This window comes from Heptranchias perlo, chromosome 7, assembly GCF_035084215.1.
Source record: "Heptranchias perlo isolate sHepPer1 chromosome 7, sHepPer1.hap1, whole genome shotgun sequence".
In the NCBI taxonomy this organism is placed as follows: domain Eukaryota; kingdom Metazoa; phylum Chordata; class Chondrichthyes; order Hexanchiformes; family Hexanchidae; genus Heptranchias; species Heptranchias perlo.
In genome coordinates this window covers 43,348,847-43,365,445 of record NC_090331.1, presented here as the reverse complement: position 1 = coordinate 43,365,445, position 16,599 = coordinate 43,348,847, and the positions used below count along the sequence as shown (strand labels likewise).

At 44.4% G+C, this 16,599-nt stretch overlaps 1 protein-coding gene across 11 annotated transcripts in view; it reads right to left on the bottom strand.

Annotated features, from left to right (window-relative positions):
- baz2ba (bromodomain adjacent to zinc finger domain, 2Ba) overlaps positions 1-16,599 on the bottom strand; it is a 295,269-nt gene that overhangs the window by 107,846 nt on the left and 170,824 nt on the right. For all 11 annotated transcript variants that reach the window (XM_067987408.1, XM_067987414.1, XM_067987411.1 and 8 more), the window contains 2 exons: positions 4,020-4,415; positions 1,336-1,960 (listed from right to left, as the gene is read on the bottom strand). In XM_067987408.1, coding sequence (XP_067843509.1) covers positions 1,336-1,960; positions 4,020-4,415 — 1,021 coding nt within the window. The remainder of the gene's footprint in view (positions 1-1,335; positions 1,961-4,019; positions 4,416-16,599) is intronic.

Sequence of the window (16,599 nt, the reverse complement as noted above, 5' to 3'; positions counted from 1 at the left end):
CCACTGGAAACAGTTTCTCCTTATTTACTCTATCAAAACCCTTCATGATTTTGAACACCTCTATCAAATCTCCCCTTAACCTTCTCTGCTCTAAGGAGAACAACTCCAGCTTCTCCAGTCTCTCCACATAACTGAAGTTCCTCATCCCTGGTACCATTCTGAAGTAGGTAGTGCAATGTTTCATTTAAAATGCCAGATTGGAGATGCAATAAATGCCCAGACAGGCAAGGCGCCCATGAGTTGGGGGGAGACGAGAAAAATTACCTCGTCAGAGTCCTGCTCCTGATCATTATTTAGCTGGAAATGCACTTGTATGGACATCGAGTGAGGATAGGGCTGGACTTGGCTGCATGTCCCTGATGGTCAAGCACCAACACTCACCATCTTGGCTAACACAAATAATGACCACTTTAGTCATGTACCAGAGGGGAGCCATTCCTATTGAACTGCACCTCAGCAAGGAATCAATGTGAGGGCAAAAATTGGTGAAAATAACACTTTTGACTAGCAACAGAAGTCTTGCTTGAATCATTTGTAGGGCAGTCACCTTCAGAATAAAAGGAATTCATCATTAGCCAGAATCTCCTCATACCGTTACTACAAAGTAACAAAAATGAAACGCTGAATTCAGCCATATATATCTACTTCATTGGGATGATTGGGGAAGAGAAGAGAAGGGCAATAAAAAGAAACCTTTGCATTTCTGTACCAAATGTTATTTGTAGCATGTAAAATTCTCCACAGCAGACTTAGAGAAAATTGAATATCATAGCATCAAAATAGTACTGCATCAACTTTGTTATCATCCACACAAGAAATTTTTATTGTTTACTGATAGTTAGCACAATACTCAATTGATTTACTGATATTTATGAAAATAATTTCTAGCAATCAAAAGAATGCAGTGATTTGATTTGATAAAAAAAAACTATTACATTGGCGAGGAATTAAATAATGTTCTATAACAGGATCTGTTCTTATAAAATTGATATCATATTTGAAAAATGTATTGATACAAATAGAATCCATTTTGTATGTGAAAAAATATTAAGCAGAATTTTAAATGGAGGTCTAGGAATATCTAGGCTGTGAACACTATGGGGGCGAAATGTGTCTTGGGCAGTAGTGAATCAGCAGCCTGTTTTATACTCCACCTGATATTCTTTTCCAGTGACTTCAATGGGAAAGAAAATTAGGCGGAGTACAAAATGGGTTGCGGATTCGCTACCACCTGTTTGGCGCCATCACCCAACATGAATTTCACCCCTTACATTTTGTAGAAAACCTCCATTTAAAATCAGTTAAGGTTTAAAGTTCATTAATATCAATTCCAACCTGATTGACTATCAGAATCTTCTTCATCATCCTCTTCTTCATCATCGTCATCTTCGTCTGACTCATCAGAATCTTTGCTACTTGGAACATCAGAATCAATCCCTCTGAAATGATCAGCCAAAGACTGGGTAGAATGTTGATGTTGCTGTTGGACAGGTGCAGTGATCTTAATGCTTACGGATTTGTCTTTAGCAGAACTCTGGGATAATACAGGAGAGGTAGAACGTCGAACTGGTGTCACATGATTGCTGGAATGATTCTTCAAATTAGAACCAAGGGGAAGTGGTGAAAAGGGTGTACTGCTGCCAGAGTTTGTAACTACTTTTTCAGTATTCTTAATTTGGATTCTAGATTTGGTCGTAAGTGCCAATGGGGCTTCCTGAATGACACTCTGAATAACCCCATTCGGTTGCTGCTGTGCTACAAGTGCACTTGTTATCAAGGGGCTTGACTGGTTACCATCAACTGGAGGCAGCTTCTGGTGTGCTGGTGAACTAGCAGCAGATTTTGGACTAGACAAAGGGGTCTGGAAGCTCTTGTTACCACCTGCTGCTGCCTTCTTCTGGGCCTTGTACTGTTCTTGCTGTTTCTTTAATTGTGCTGGAAATGACTGCTTAAATAGTTCCTGTAAGTAGAACAGAATACTGAATTAACAACCAGGAGTAAAATGTTCACTACAATGAAGACAACATAAGCCAAAAACAGTATGCAAACATTTCTGAAAACAATGTTGTCAAGACAAAACTGAAAGGCTCCCTGCCAAAAGTATGCATTTGTAAAATTAGCCTTGATGAATACAAGAAATTTCCATTAGGACACCTGATAGAAGCACAGCTGTACATTTTATAAATACAGGAAGTCAAATTAAGGCCAGATCTTTAAAATAGATGTAAAGCCGAGGTAAGAATCTAAACTATACAACTCAATCATGAGTCAAAGATCAATACTCACTACTACTAAAAGAATGTAGTCACATTTCTTCACGATGTCAACTTTCTGTTCACAGCCTGGTAATGCACATCACCAAGTACAGGCAACATGAAGGAAAGAAAATATCACAGGAAGGAAATCTACCTAAACCGCTACAATACCTAGTGTGTCTGAGTCATAAAAAAGGGGCTTGGCAGACCCTCCAGGCTTTGTGGGAGGGAGGGGAGCAGGATTGGCTGAGTATGCAAAAGAAAAATATTTTTCATCTGTCTGAGGACACACTATCCTCTCTTTGTAAAGATAAACTAACAAAACTATGTTGATTACTTCTGGTGTAACGGTTTGAGCCTCTTCATAAATGATTGTAAGAGTTTCACTTTAAGGCAAATGAAAAGGATACAAGTAGATTATTTACCAATAATGCAATGCTTAGAAAACAATTTAAAATTAAAAGCAAAACCTACAGACTTCCAAATCAAGTATCCCTATTTACCATCTGAAAAAGAGTATATGTAGCTCTGAACTTACAATCCCAAGCTCTTAAGATTCAAGTTTTGCATGACCTAATCAACCACTTCTCACGTTACCACATCTTCTTTCCTACTCTTTTCAAGGTTGCCATGATGTGGAGATGCCGGTGATGGACTGGGGTTGACAATTGTAAACAATTTTACAACACCAAGTTATAGTCCAACAATTTTATTTGAAATTCACAAGCTTTCGGAGGCTTCCTCCTTCCTCAGGTGAATGTTGTGGAAATGAAATCCTCGAACCCTTCGCATTTATAAATCACAGAACAATACCTGGTGATTACAGATAGTCTTTCCAACTGCCCGTTGCCAAGGCAATCACAGTGTGCAGACAGAGAGGTGTTACCTACAAGTCCACCGAATATACAAACCACCAAAAAAAGAGGCAGAAACATAGAAAAGACAGCAAATGACCCGTTATATTAAAAACAGATAACATTTGTTCGCTGGTGGGGTTACGTGTAGCGTGACATGAACCCAAGATCCCGGTTGAGGCCGTCCTCATGGTTGCGGAACTTGGCTATCAATTTCTGCTCGACGATTTTGCGTTGTCGTGTGTCTCGAAGGCCACCAGACAATCGCCAGACAGGAGGGTTCCCTCCCAGTCGGGGAACACTTCAGCAGTCAAGGACATTCAGCCACCGACCTTCGGGTAAGCATACTCCAAGGCGGCCTTCGAGACACACAACAACGCAAAATCGTCGAGCAGAAATTGATAGCCAAGTTCCGCACCCATGAGGACGGCCTCAACCGGGATCTTGGGTTCATGTCACGCTACACGTAACCCCACCAGCGAACAAATGTTATCTGTTTTTAATATAACGGGTCATTTGCTGTCTTTTCTATGTTTCTGCCTCTCTCTCTTTTTTTTTGGTGGTTTGTATATTTGGTGACCTTGTAGGTAACACCTCTCTGTCTGCACACTGTGATTGTCTTGGCAACGGGCAGTTGGAAAGACTATCTGTAATCACCAGGTATTGTTCTGTGATTTATAAATGCGAAGGGTTCGAGGATTTCATTTCCACAACATTCACCTGAGGAAGGAGGAAGCCTCCGAAAGCTTGTGAATTTCAAATAAAATTGTTGGACTATAACTTGGTGTTGTAAAATTGTTTACACTTTTCAAGGTTGGTGGTGCCCTGAAAAATGAACTTTGGCCATTGCCTAGATTTTTCCGTTTTACAAACCCAAACCATGATGCGTGAAATTATTAAGTCAACTTGCCTGTTTCAAACGAAAATCATGTGGTGACCCCAGTTCTTCAGAAGCACATATATTCCCTGCCTTGAGAAGTTCAGGCAAAGCACCAGCTGGTTTTGGAGAAGATTCTTTCCTTCCCTGATTGACCAAAGGCACAGGTTTCATCCCAACTGTTAGTCCTGTGGACTGAATGACACTCTGGTGTTTTTTACCAGACTCATCATTTGCATGAGAGCTCTGGAAAATTAGGGAAAGTTGCGACAAAACCGGAGGCTGTTTCTGCTGGGACTGGAATGGATGTGAAGTCTGAGATTCTGTGGCAAGATGTAAATGCTGGTTAATTCTTTTGTCTTGTGAGTGTTTAAGGTCACAAACAGTCTGGCCTGCTTCTTTTGGCTCCTTCATGGTGTGCATCAAACTCTGCAAATAAAATTTAAATTCATTTGGTAAGACTGGAGGATTCTTAAAGAATTATAGGTTAGGTCCTATCTTTAGCTTTTTTATTCTATGCCTGGTAATGTTCTTAATCTTAACTTTTATAAACATCATCTTTAAAAAGTTTTTGAAAATCCAGATGTTCCCATGCAGAACATGAGCAATTGGCTTGTGGTGGGGAGGGGGGGAAAGAGATGAAGGTCTGAGGGGGAGATCAGACATGGTTCTTGCTCCTGCTTTTATCTAGTTACTGCTGCTGAAAAGCAAGCAAGTGCAAGGTGGGGGGAGAAATCGATTGGGCTTGGTTGCGATGCTCTGCATAATTGACTAGCTTGCCAACAATAACTGACTAGGATCACATATTAAGAATAGCCACTTGGAAAGTGCACAGGAGAGTTGAGAGCACAATTAAAAATTTTGGCTGATTTTCCGGTCCCTAACAAGAGGTGTGAATGCTGATTATAGTGCTCCTGCTACCATTCCCGAGTTAGCAGAAGAGACAGTGGACCAAATCTGGTCTATATGACTTAGATAGTTGAGGGTTACTTATTGCTTTAAGGAATTAAGCCAGAGAGCTGTATCCTTCTTGTTACAATTATTATATATATATATATATATATATATATAAAAATAATATTTTTCAGTCAAAAAACATATTTGTCAGTCAAAAAACGGGAGCAGGAGAACAGGAACAGAGTACAGAACAGAAAGAGTAAGAGTAGGCCAGACCTGGGATGAGAGGGTTGTCCTATGATGAGAGATCGCGTAGAATTGGCCTATACTCTCTGGAGTTTAGAAGAATGAGGGGTGACCTCATTGAAACATAAAAGATTCTGAGGGGGCTTGACAGGGCAGATGCTGAGAGGTTGTTTCCCCGAGCTGGAGTGTCTAGAACTAGGGGGCATAGTCTCTGGATATGGGGTCAGCCATTTAAGGCTGAGATGAGGAGGAATTTCTTCACTGAGAGGGTTGTGAATCTTTGGAATTCCCCGCCCCAAAGGTCTGTGGATGCTGAGTCTTTGAGCATATTCAAGGCTGAGATAGATAGACTTTTGGACTCTAGGGGAAATCAAGGGATATGGGGATCAGGCGGGAAAGTGAAGTTGAGGTCGAAGATCAGCCATGATCTGATTGATTGGCGGAGCAGGCTTGAGGGGCCGTATGGCCTACTCCCGCTCCTATTTCTTATGTTCTTAGAAGCAGAGTGAGCTACAACAATATCTACTACAAATGACACAACTTCCAGTGACCTAAATTTCCAGTCTTATGTGAATATATATAGCTGCTACTGATCAATCTTTTGTTTCTTAACCTGTCCCATTACCATCATCCTTGCCTTGCATCACCATCCCTTTTGTCATTTAATTACTCATGCCGTCCACCTTATCAGAGACCTTCCCTTTTGTTCTTTCCTCCCTTCCCCCACTTTCCCTGGCTTTGTACTTGCTCAAAAACTTTAACATCTTCCAGTTCTGATGAAAGGTCTTCGACCTGAAACATTACCTCTGTTTCTTTCATTTCTCATTACAGCCTTGGTCCAAACATGGACAAAAGAGCTAATTCCAGAGGTGAGGTGAGAGTGACTGCCCTTGACATCAAGGCAGCATTTGACCGAGTGTGGCATCAAGGAGCCCTAGTAAACTTGAAGTCAATGGGAATCGGGGGAAAACTCTCCAGTAGCTGGAGTCATACCTAGCACAAAGGAAGATGGTAGTGGTTGTTGGAGGCCAATCATCTCAGTCCCAGGGCATTTCTGCAGGTGTTCCTCAGGGAAGAGTCCTTGGCCCAACCATCTTCAGCTGCTTCATCAATGACCTTCCCTCCATCATAAGGTCAGAAATGGGGATGTTCGCTGATCATTGCAGTGTTCAGTTCCATTCACAACCCCTCAGATAATGAAGCAGCCTGTGCCCGCATGCAGCAAGATGTGGACAACATCCAGGCTTGGGCTGATAAGTGGCAAGTAACATTTGCGCCACACAAGTGCCAGGCAATGACCATCTCCAACAAGAGAGAGTCCAACCACCTCCCCTTGACATTCAACGGCATTACCATCGCCGAATCCCCCACCATCAACATCCTGGAGGTCACCATTGACCAGAAACTTAACTGGACAAGCCACATAAATACTGTGGCTACAAGAGCAGGTCAGAGGCTGGGTATTCTGCAGTGAGTGACTCACCTCCTGACTCCCCAAAGCCTTTCCACCATCTACAAGGCACAAGTCAGGAGTGTGATGGAATATTCTCCACTTGCCTGGATGTGTGCAGCTCCAACAACACTCAAGAAGCTCGACACCATCCAGGACAAAGCAGCCCGCTTGATTGGCACCCCATCCACCACCCTAAACATTCACTCCCTTCACCACCGGTGCACCGTGGCTGCAGTGTATACCATCCATAGGATGCATTGCAAGCAACTCGCCAAGGCTTCTTCGACAGCACCTCCCAAACCCGCGACCTCTACCACCTAGAAGGACAAGAGCAGCAGGCACATGGGAACAACACCACCTGCACATTCCCCTCCAAGTCACACACCATCCCGACTTGGAAATATATCGCCGTTCCTTCATCGTCGCTGGGTCAAAATCCCGGAACTTCCTGCCTAACAGCACTGTGGGAGAACCTTTACCACACGGACTCCAGCGGTTCAAGAAGGCGGCTCACCACCACCTTCTCAAGGGCAATTAGGGATGGGCAATAAATGCTGGCCTTGCCAGCGACGCACACATCCCACGAACGAATAAAAAAAAATGCTGCCTGACTTGCTGAGCTTCCAGAGCATTTTCTGTTTTTATTCGAGTGTGGATTACACTCACTTCCACTTTTAAGTAAAAATTTATATTCAAAAGATCAAAATAACTGATTGTAGAGCATAAAAATAGGAGGTTATTTTACTTCAACAGTTTATTCAGGATTCTGGCCATATAGATGACTCTAAGGAAGACATAAAGCTTACAGTATGTACTTCCCATTTCAATTCCAATCTACACATCAATACTGAAGGTATTACAATACAAAACTTAGAGTTCATCTTGCCAGTAATGAGACCAAAAATTTAACAAACAGAAAATACTCGTTTCTTCAGAAGTTATTTAAAAAGCTAATTAACCCATTAGAGGCTTTTTTAAAAAACTCATTCATGGGATGTGGACATTGCTGGCAAGGCGAGCATTTATTGCCCATCCCTAATTGCCCTCGAGTAGGTGGTGGTGAGCCGCCTTCTTGAACCGCTGCAGTCCGTGTGGTGAAGGTTCTCCCACAGTGCTGTTAGGAAGGGAGTTCCAGGATTTTGACCCAGCGACGATGAAGGAACGGCGATATATTTCCAAGTCAGGATGGTGTGCGACTTGAAGGGGAATGTGCAGGTGGTGGTGTTCCAATTCACCTGCTGCCCTTCTCCTTCAAGGTTATAGAAATCGAGGGTTTGGGAGGTGCTGGCGAAGAAGCCTTGGCGAGTTGCTGCAGTGCATCTTGTCGATGGTGCACTCTGCAGCCACAGTGCACCGGTGGTGGAGGGAGTGCCAATTAAGCGAGCTGCTTTGTCCTGGATGGCGTCGAGCTTCTTGAGCGTTGTTGGAGCTGCACGCATCCAGGCAAGTGGAGAGTATTCCAACACACTCCTGATTTGTGTCTTGTAGATGGTGGAAAGGCTTTGGGATATCAGGAGGTGAGTCACTCGCTGCAGAATAACCAGCCTCTGACCTGCTCTTGTAGCCACAGTATTTATGTGGCTGGTCCAGTTTAGTTTCTGGTCAATGGTGACCCTCAGGATGTTGATGGTGGGGGATTCCACGATGGTAATGCCGTTGAACGTCAAGGGGAGGTGATCAGACTCTCTCTTGTTGGAGATGATCACTGCCTGGCACTTGTGTGGCACGAATGTTACTTGCCACTTATCAGCCCAAGCCTGGTTGTTGTCCAGGTCTTGCTGCATGCGGGCACAGAAGAACATAAGAAATAGGAGCAGGAGTACGCCATCTGGCCCCTTGAGCCTGCTCCGCCATTCAACAAGATCATGGCTGAACTTCTACCTGCCATTTTCCTGCGTTATCCCCATGTCCCTTGATGCCTTTAATATCTAGAAATCTATCGATCTCTGTTGTGAATGTATTCAATGACTGAGCTTCCACAGCCCTCTGGGGCAGAGAATTCCAAATTCACCCTCTGAGTGAAGAAATTTCTCCTCATCTCAGTTATAAATGGCCTACCCCTTATTCTGAGACTGTGAACCCTGGTTTTAGACTCCCCAGCCAGGGAAACATCCTCCTTGCATCTACACTGTCCAGCCCTGTAAAAAATTTGTATGTTTCAATGAGATCACCTCTCATTCTTCTAAACTCTAGAGAATATAGGCCTAGTCTACTCAATCTCTCCTCATACGACAATCCCGTCATCCCAGGAATCAGTCTGGTGAACCTTCGTTGCATTCCCTCTATGGCAAGTATATCCTCTCTTCGGTAAGGAGACCAAAATTGAATACAATACTCCCGGTGCGGTTTCACCAAGGCCCTATATAATTGCAGTAAGACATCTTTACTCCTGTACTCAAATCCTCTTATAATATAATAAAGGCCAACATACCATTTGCCTTCCTAATTTCTTGCTGCACCTGCATGTTAGCTTTCAGCGACTCATGTACAAGGGCACCCAGGTCCCCTTGAACATCAACATTTCCCAATCTCTCACCATTTACAAAATGCTCTGCATTTCTGTTTTTCCCACCAAAGTGGATAACTTCACATTTTCCCACATTATATTCCATCTGTCAAGTTCTTGCCAACTGACTTAGCCTGTCTATATCCCCTTGAAGCCTCTTTGCATTCTCCTCACAATTCACATTCCCACCTAGTTTTGTGTCATCAGCAAACTTGGAAATATTACATTTGGTCCCCTCTTCCAAATCATTGATATAGATTATGATTAGCTGGGGCCCAAGCACCGATCCCTGCCATACCCCACTAGTCAGTCAACCTGAAAAAGACCCATTTATTCCGACTCTGTTTTCTGTCTGTTAACCAATTCTCAATCCATGCCAGTATATTACCCCCAATTCCATGTGCTCTAACTTTGTTCACCTCCTGTGTGGGGCCTTGTCGAAAAGCCTTCCGAAAATCCAAATACACCACATCCACTGGTTCCCCCTTGTCTATTCTACTAGTTACATCCTCAAAGAACTCCAATAGGATTGTCAAACATGATTTCCCTTTCATAAATCCACGGACTGCTTCATTATCTGAGGGGTTGCGAATGGAACTGAACACTGTGCAATCATCAGCAAACATCCCCATTTCTGACCTTATGAAGGAGGGAAGGTCATTGATGAAGCAGCTGAACGTGGTCGGGCCCAGGACACTGTCCTGAGGAACTCCTGCAGCGATGTCCTGCGGCTGAGTTGATTGGCTTCCTACAACCACTACCATCTTTCTTTGTTCATTATAGTTATGTTTGATATTGTAATGAACAGCAATTGCCAAATTCTTCTGTGCTTCATATTTCCATTTACTTGCACAGAAAGATATTTATGCAGGCTAGCAATGAGGTTTATTTCTACATATTACATCCTACACAGACCACTGGCATCAAGGAATGTCTGAGTTATCTCCACGTGACCAACACCCCTCAACAAAGTATATAACACCTTGTTCAACTCTGGAACACTTTTGTTTTTCACAGCACTGGGTAAGTGTTTGACACTTACAACCTGAGTCTCATTTCCCCAAAGTTTATCACCAAATAGTTTAATAGCCTATGGACTCAGATACAAAAGCAGTTCACAGATGACTCTGACAAATGACCAGAGTCTACTTGCAGGGGAAGTCAGGGTCTGGACTGGTACAAAAAATAATTAAAAGGCTAATGGAATGCTAGCCTTTCTCTCAAGAGGGCTGGAATACAAAGAGGTGGAAGTTATGATGTTACAGCTGTAAAGAGCTCTGCTGAGACTCCATTTAGAGTACTGTGTTCAGTTGTGGGCATCACATCTCAAAGCATATATTGGGCTTGGAGGGGATGCAGCGCAGATTCACCAGAATGAAAGTGGGCCTAAAGGGTTAAATTATGAGAACAGAGTGCATAGACTAGGCTAGTCTTCACGCCTATGTAACTTGAGTTTCCGTGTCCATTCGCGTCCGCGTTTTGGCTGACGCTCCAGACCTGAGCCCATTGCTTCTATTTCCCATTTTCTCACCTTTTCTTTACCCCTCCTCGGCCCCTCTTTCCTGTCGCCATGCCTCCTTTCATTTCTACCCTTGCGGGTTCTCTGCCCTCCCCCACCGAGACCCCTACCCCAGCCCTTCAGCACTCCTTGACCTTCCTACTCTCCTGCCACCATCCCAAGCTTGATTCCCTCTTAGATAAGCCTACAGCTTCCCACTGTGCCTCCCTTGGCATTCTTCGAAGGGCCCATCGAGGCACTCGTTGCTCCCTTCTTATGAGCAGCAACCCCAACTGCCCCATCCTACTCTCTCACTGACTTTTCCACCCAGCACACCCGCTGGGGGCTAATCTTGCCAATCTGCTTCCTGTTCCAGTCATCCCTCCCAGCTCTGGCCCTGTGGACTTTGCCAGCGGATCAGCTATCACTGCCCCCCTCCGCCTCTCCCTCCAGAATGTCCGCTCATTTGTGAACAAGGCCCTTGCCACCCATGAGTTTATTGTGGATGATTGCATTGACATCATGGCCTTGACGAAAACCTGGCTGACAGGCGATAATACCTTCTCCCTTAATGAAGCCTCCCCACCTGGCTATATCTTCCACCACTTGCCCCTCCCAGACCACCGCAGTTGCGGTGTGGCCCTCATCACTAAATCACACTTTGGTCTGTCCCCCTACTCCTCTGGCACCTTCTCTTCCTTTGAGCATCTCACCTTGTTCCACCCCTCTCGCCTCTCCTTTAAAATCCTTGATCTCTACCGCCCACCCAAGTACCACCCTAAGTTTCTCACCAAGATATCTTCACTGTTTTCCTCCCTTAGCTTCTGCACCAAGCGACTTCTCATCCTCGGTGATTTCAACCTCCATCTTAACTCATCATGCTCTCTCTCCTGAGATCACTGCCCTCCTATCCTCCCTTAATCTCTCCCTCCATATAAACTCCCCTACCCACATTCACGGCCACCCCCTTGACCTTGCTATCTCACGTGGCCCCTCTAGTCCCACTGTGTCTATCACGGATAAGGCCATCTCTGATCACTTCCTTGTATCCCTCTCCACCCAAATCCCCTTTCCCCCTCCCAACCCCACTTCCTTCTGTGTCCGCCCCTGGAAAAAAACTCTCCCGCAAATCACTTTCAAATTCCCAACTGATCTCATCGAAACATATAAAATTCTAACAGGACTAGACAGACTAGATGCAGGGAGGATGTTCCCGATGGATGGGGAATACATAACCAGGGGTCACAGTCTCAGGATACGGGGGTATGCCATTTAGAACAGAGATGAGGAGAAATTTCTTCACTCAGAGGATGGTGAACCTGTGGAATTCTCTACCACAGAAGGCAGTGGAGGCCAAGTCATTAGATGTAGTCAAGAAGGAGATAGATATATTTCTTAATGCTAAAGGGATCAAGGGATATGGGGAAAAAGCGGGAACAGGGTACTGAGTTAGACGATCAGCCATGATCATTTTGAATGGCGGAGCAGGCCCGAAGGGCCAAATGGCCTACTCTTGCTCCTATTTTCTATGTTTCTAGCCTTTGGCCCTTCATTCGCCATGACATTTCTGCAGCTACCAATCTGCTCAATGACACCCTCACCTCCACCTTTGATGCCTTTGTCCCCATTAAAACCATTACTCTTTCTCACACCCTGGTCGTTCCTCCTGGTATAACCCTCATCTCCGCTTCCTTAAGTCCAAGGGACGCAGACTTGAAAGTTTATGGCGGACAACTGGTTTAGCCATTCATCACCAGATCTGGCTGGACCACATAAAGCACTAACAGGTCCTGCTCTCCACTGCCAAAAATGCTCACTATTCCAGGATCATCCTGGAATGCAAAGATAACCCCCGGCTTCTCTTCTCCGCTACAAACCATCTTTTTAAACCCCTCTCCTCTGCCCCTTCCACCCTCACCTCCAACGAAAAGTGCGAGGAGCTCATAGGCTTCTTTGTCACTAAGACTGAGACCATCCATTCACCTGCCTCTGCCGCTTCCCTCCCTTCCCCTAACCCACCAAGCCAAACTTCCCCTACGTTTCCCCCCTGCCCTAGCCATGAACTTGCATCTTTCTCTAGTTTCTCTCCTCAAGCCCTCTCCAAGCTCATCTTGACCATGAGACCCACCTCCTGCTCCCTTGACCCCGATTCCCACTAAACTGCTGACCACCCAGCTTCCCTTCCTGGCCCCCATTAGCTAATGTTGTTAACGGTTCCCTTTCCTCAGGCACTGCCTCCCTCCCCTTCAAATCTGCCGTCATCACACCCCTCCACAAAAAACCCATGCTTGACCCCTCTGTCCTTGCAATCTACCGCCCCAACGTCAAACACCTTTTCTTCTCCAAAGTCCTTGAACGTGTTGTTGACTCCCAAATCTGTGCCCATCTTTCCCGCAACTCCATCTTTGAATCCGTCCAATCAGGTCTCCCCCCTTGCCACAGTGCTGAAATGGCCCTTATCAAAGTCACAAATGACATCCTATGTGACTGTGACCATGATAAACTATCCCTCCTCATCCTGTCTGCAGCCTTTGACATGGTTGACCACACCATCCTCCTCCAACGCCTCTCCTCTGTCGTTCAGCTGGGTGGGACTGCGCTCGCCTGGTTCCATTCTTATCTATCCCACTCCCGCACCATTACATCTGGAGTCCCCCAAGGATCTATCCTTGGCCCCCTCCTATTTCTTATCTGCGTGCTGTCCCTCGGTGACATCATCCAAAAACACAACGTCAGACTCCACATGTACGCTGACGACACCCAGCTCTACCTCACAACCACCTCCCTCAAGCCCTCCACTGTCTCTCATTTGTCACATTGCTTGTCCAACATCCAGTACTGAATGAGCAAAAATTTCCTCCAACTAAATATTGGGAAGACCGAAGCCATTGCATTTGGTCCCCGCTGCAAACTCCGTTCCCTAGCCACCGACTCAATCCCTCTCCCTGGCCACTGTCTGAGGCTGAACCAGACCATTCGCAACCTTGGCGTCCTATTTGACCCTGAGATGAGCTGCCGACCACAGATTCGCTCCATCACCAAGACCACCTACTTCCACCTCTGTTACATCGCCCATCTCCGCCCCGCCTCAGCTCATCTGCTGTTGAAACCCTCATCCATGACTTAGTTACCTCCAAACTCTACTATTCCAATGGTGTCCTGGCTGGCCTCCCATCTTCCACCCTCCATAAATTTGAGCTCATCCAAAACTCTGCTGCCTGTATCCTAACTCACACCAAGTCCCGTTCTCCCATCACCCCTGTGCTCACTGACCTACATTGGCTCCCAGTCCGGGAACGCCTCAATTTTAAAATTCTCATCCTTGTTTTCAAATCCCTCCATGGCCTTGCCCCTCCGTATATCTGCAACCTTCTCCAGCCCTACAACCCTCCAAGATCTCTGCACTCCTCCAATTTATGCCTCTTGCGCATCCCTGATTTTAATTGCGCCACCATTGGCAGCCTTGCCTTCAGCTGCCTAGGCCCTAAGCTCTGGAATTCCCTCCCTAAACCTCTTTGCTCTCTACCTCTCTCTCCTCCTTTAAGAGTTCCTTAAAGCCTACCTCTTTGATCAAGCTTTTGGTCATCTGTCCCAACACCTCCTTATGTGGCTTGGTGTGAAAGGTTGTTTAATAATGCTCCTGTGAAGCGCCTTGGGACGTTTTACATCATTAAAGGTGCTATATAAATGCAAGTTATTGTTGTTGTTGAATGTGGAAGATCAAGGGGTGATATAATTGAGGTGTTTAAGCTGATCAAAAGGAGTTGATTGGGTAGATAGAGAGAAACTATTTCCTGCGGTGGGGGAGTCCAGAACATTAGAGCTAGGCCGTTCAGAGGTGATGTCAGAAAGCACTTCTCCATACAAAGCGAAGTAGAAATCGGAAACTCTCACCCAAAAAGCTGCTGAGGCTAGGTCAATTGAAAATTTCAAAAATGAGATTGATAGATTTTTGTTAGGCAAGGGTATTAAGGTGGGTAGATGGAGATAAGATACAGATCAGTCATGATCTAATTGAATGGTGGAACATTCTCAAGGGACTGAATGGCCTACTCCTGTACCTATGGTGTGCTGACCTTGTCTGGGCAGATTATCTTTAATAGGTCAAAGCTTTGGCTTGTACAATCAGTACATGTTTCTCAAGACATGCATGGTGCTGAGCACCGGTGGACCCTCAAAACTGTATGCATATCATCGAAAGGTTTCTGACTGTCGTTACTCCTTATGGATGATTGGAATGTATCAGATCTGGAGCTTCAAAGGTGAAGCAATTCCCCTTCAACTTTGTGTTTTCTGCTTCCTTTTAGAGGTTCACCAATTACATAGCATTAGCAAGGGGTTCAGAGTGACATAACAATCAATCATCTAACTGTAATTAGTTTGGCACCACCTTTGCTTTCCAATTGCATTGTTCAACATCACTGGGAAATTTTGGACTATTGGTTAGTCACCAAAAGAGCAGCTCTTAGCTGGAAGATGCTGACCTTGAGACAAGGGATACAGTTGCGCAGTTAAGCAAACATGGTTAACAAATGAGGTAAGAAACACTATCAAGCTAAAAGAAAAGGCTTACACAAATATAAATGCAAGGAAAAGTGGAAATCCAGCACACTGGGAGGGTTATAAAAAGCAACATAGGGATATAAACAAAGTAATGAGGTGCAAAAACAGAACATGAGAAAAAACTGGCAAGGGGTATTAAATCTAACAGCAAAAATTTCTATAAATATATTAAGAGAAAGAGTGGCAAAGAGGAATATGGGCCCATTGAAGACAGATGCAGGCAAGACTATAAATGACAATAAGAAAATGGCAGACTTGTTAAATTAGTACTTTGTATCCGTTTTCACAGTGGAGGAGGAGGCCAAAATATCAGCAATACAAGGGAACCTAAAATAAATCAAGGGGAGGAACTTAGTAGATTTAATACAAATTTTTAAAATGGTAATGGAGAAAATAATGGAACTTAATGACCTGATGTTTCGAACCCAGGGTATTAAAAAAATTGAAGAAATGGCAGATGCGTTAGTCATAGTTTTTCAAAGCTTTCTTGATTCAAGTATTGTGCGTTTGGATTGGAGAATTGCAAATGTCACTCCATTATTTAAGCCTGCCAGTTTAATATCAATTGTGGGGAAGTTACTGGAATCTGTCATCAGAGAGTGACTGAGCACTTGGCCATGTATCAGCTGTTCAAAGAGAGTCATCAGCATGGATTTGTGAAGGATAGGTCATGTCTGACTAATCTAGTTGAATTTTTTGAGGATGTCACTATTTTTTGAGCATGTCATGGCGGATAGGGGACTATCTATCGATGTTGTCTATATGGACTTCCAGAAGACATTTGATAAGATTCTGCACAAGAGATTATTAGCAAAAATGAGAATGCAAGGAATTGGAAATAACCTTGTGTCATGGGTCAGTAATTGGTTGGAAGGTAGGACACAGAGAATAGGGATAAAGGATTCGTTATCTGATTGGCAGGATGTGACAAGTGGTGTTCCCCAAGGATCTGTACTGGAGCCTCAGCTTTCCACCATATCTATAATGATTTGTAAGGAATCTTACACCAGGTTATAGTCCAACAAACTTATTTTAAAATAAATTTGTTGGACTATAACCTGGTGTTGTAAGATTCCTTACATTTGTCCACCCCAGTCCATCACCGGCATCTCCATATAATGATTTGGAAGAAGGAAGAGAGAATTGTATTTCTAATTTTGCAGATGACACCAGGTTAGGAGGCATAATCAGGTGAGTGGATGAGTGCAGGAAGTTACAAAAGGACGGAGTGAATGGGCAAAACTATGGAGGATGGAGTTCAATATGGGGAAATGAGAGGTCATCCACTTTGGATCAGAGACAAATCAGAATATTTTCTTAATGGTGAAAGCTATGAACACAAAACACTAAAAGCTAGTGCAAAGGTAAAAAGTACAAAGCGATGCTTCAGTGGTACAGTGCCTTGGTCAGACCCCATTTGGAGTACTGCATTCAGTTTTGGGCACTGAAC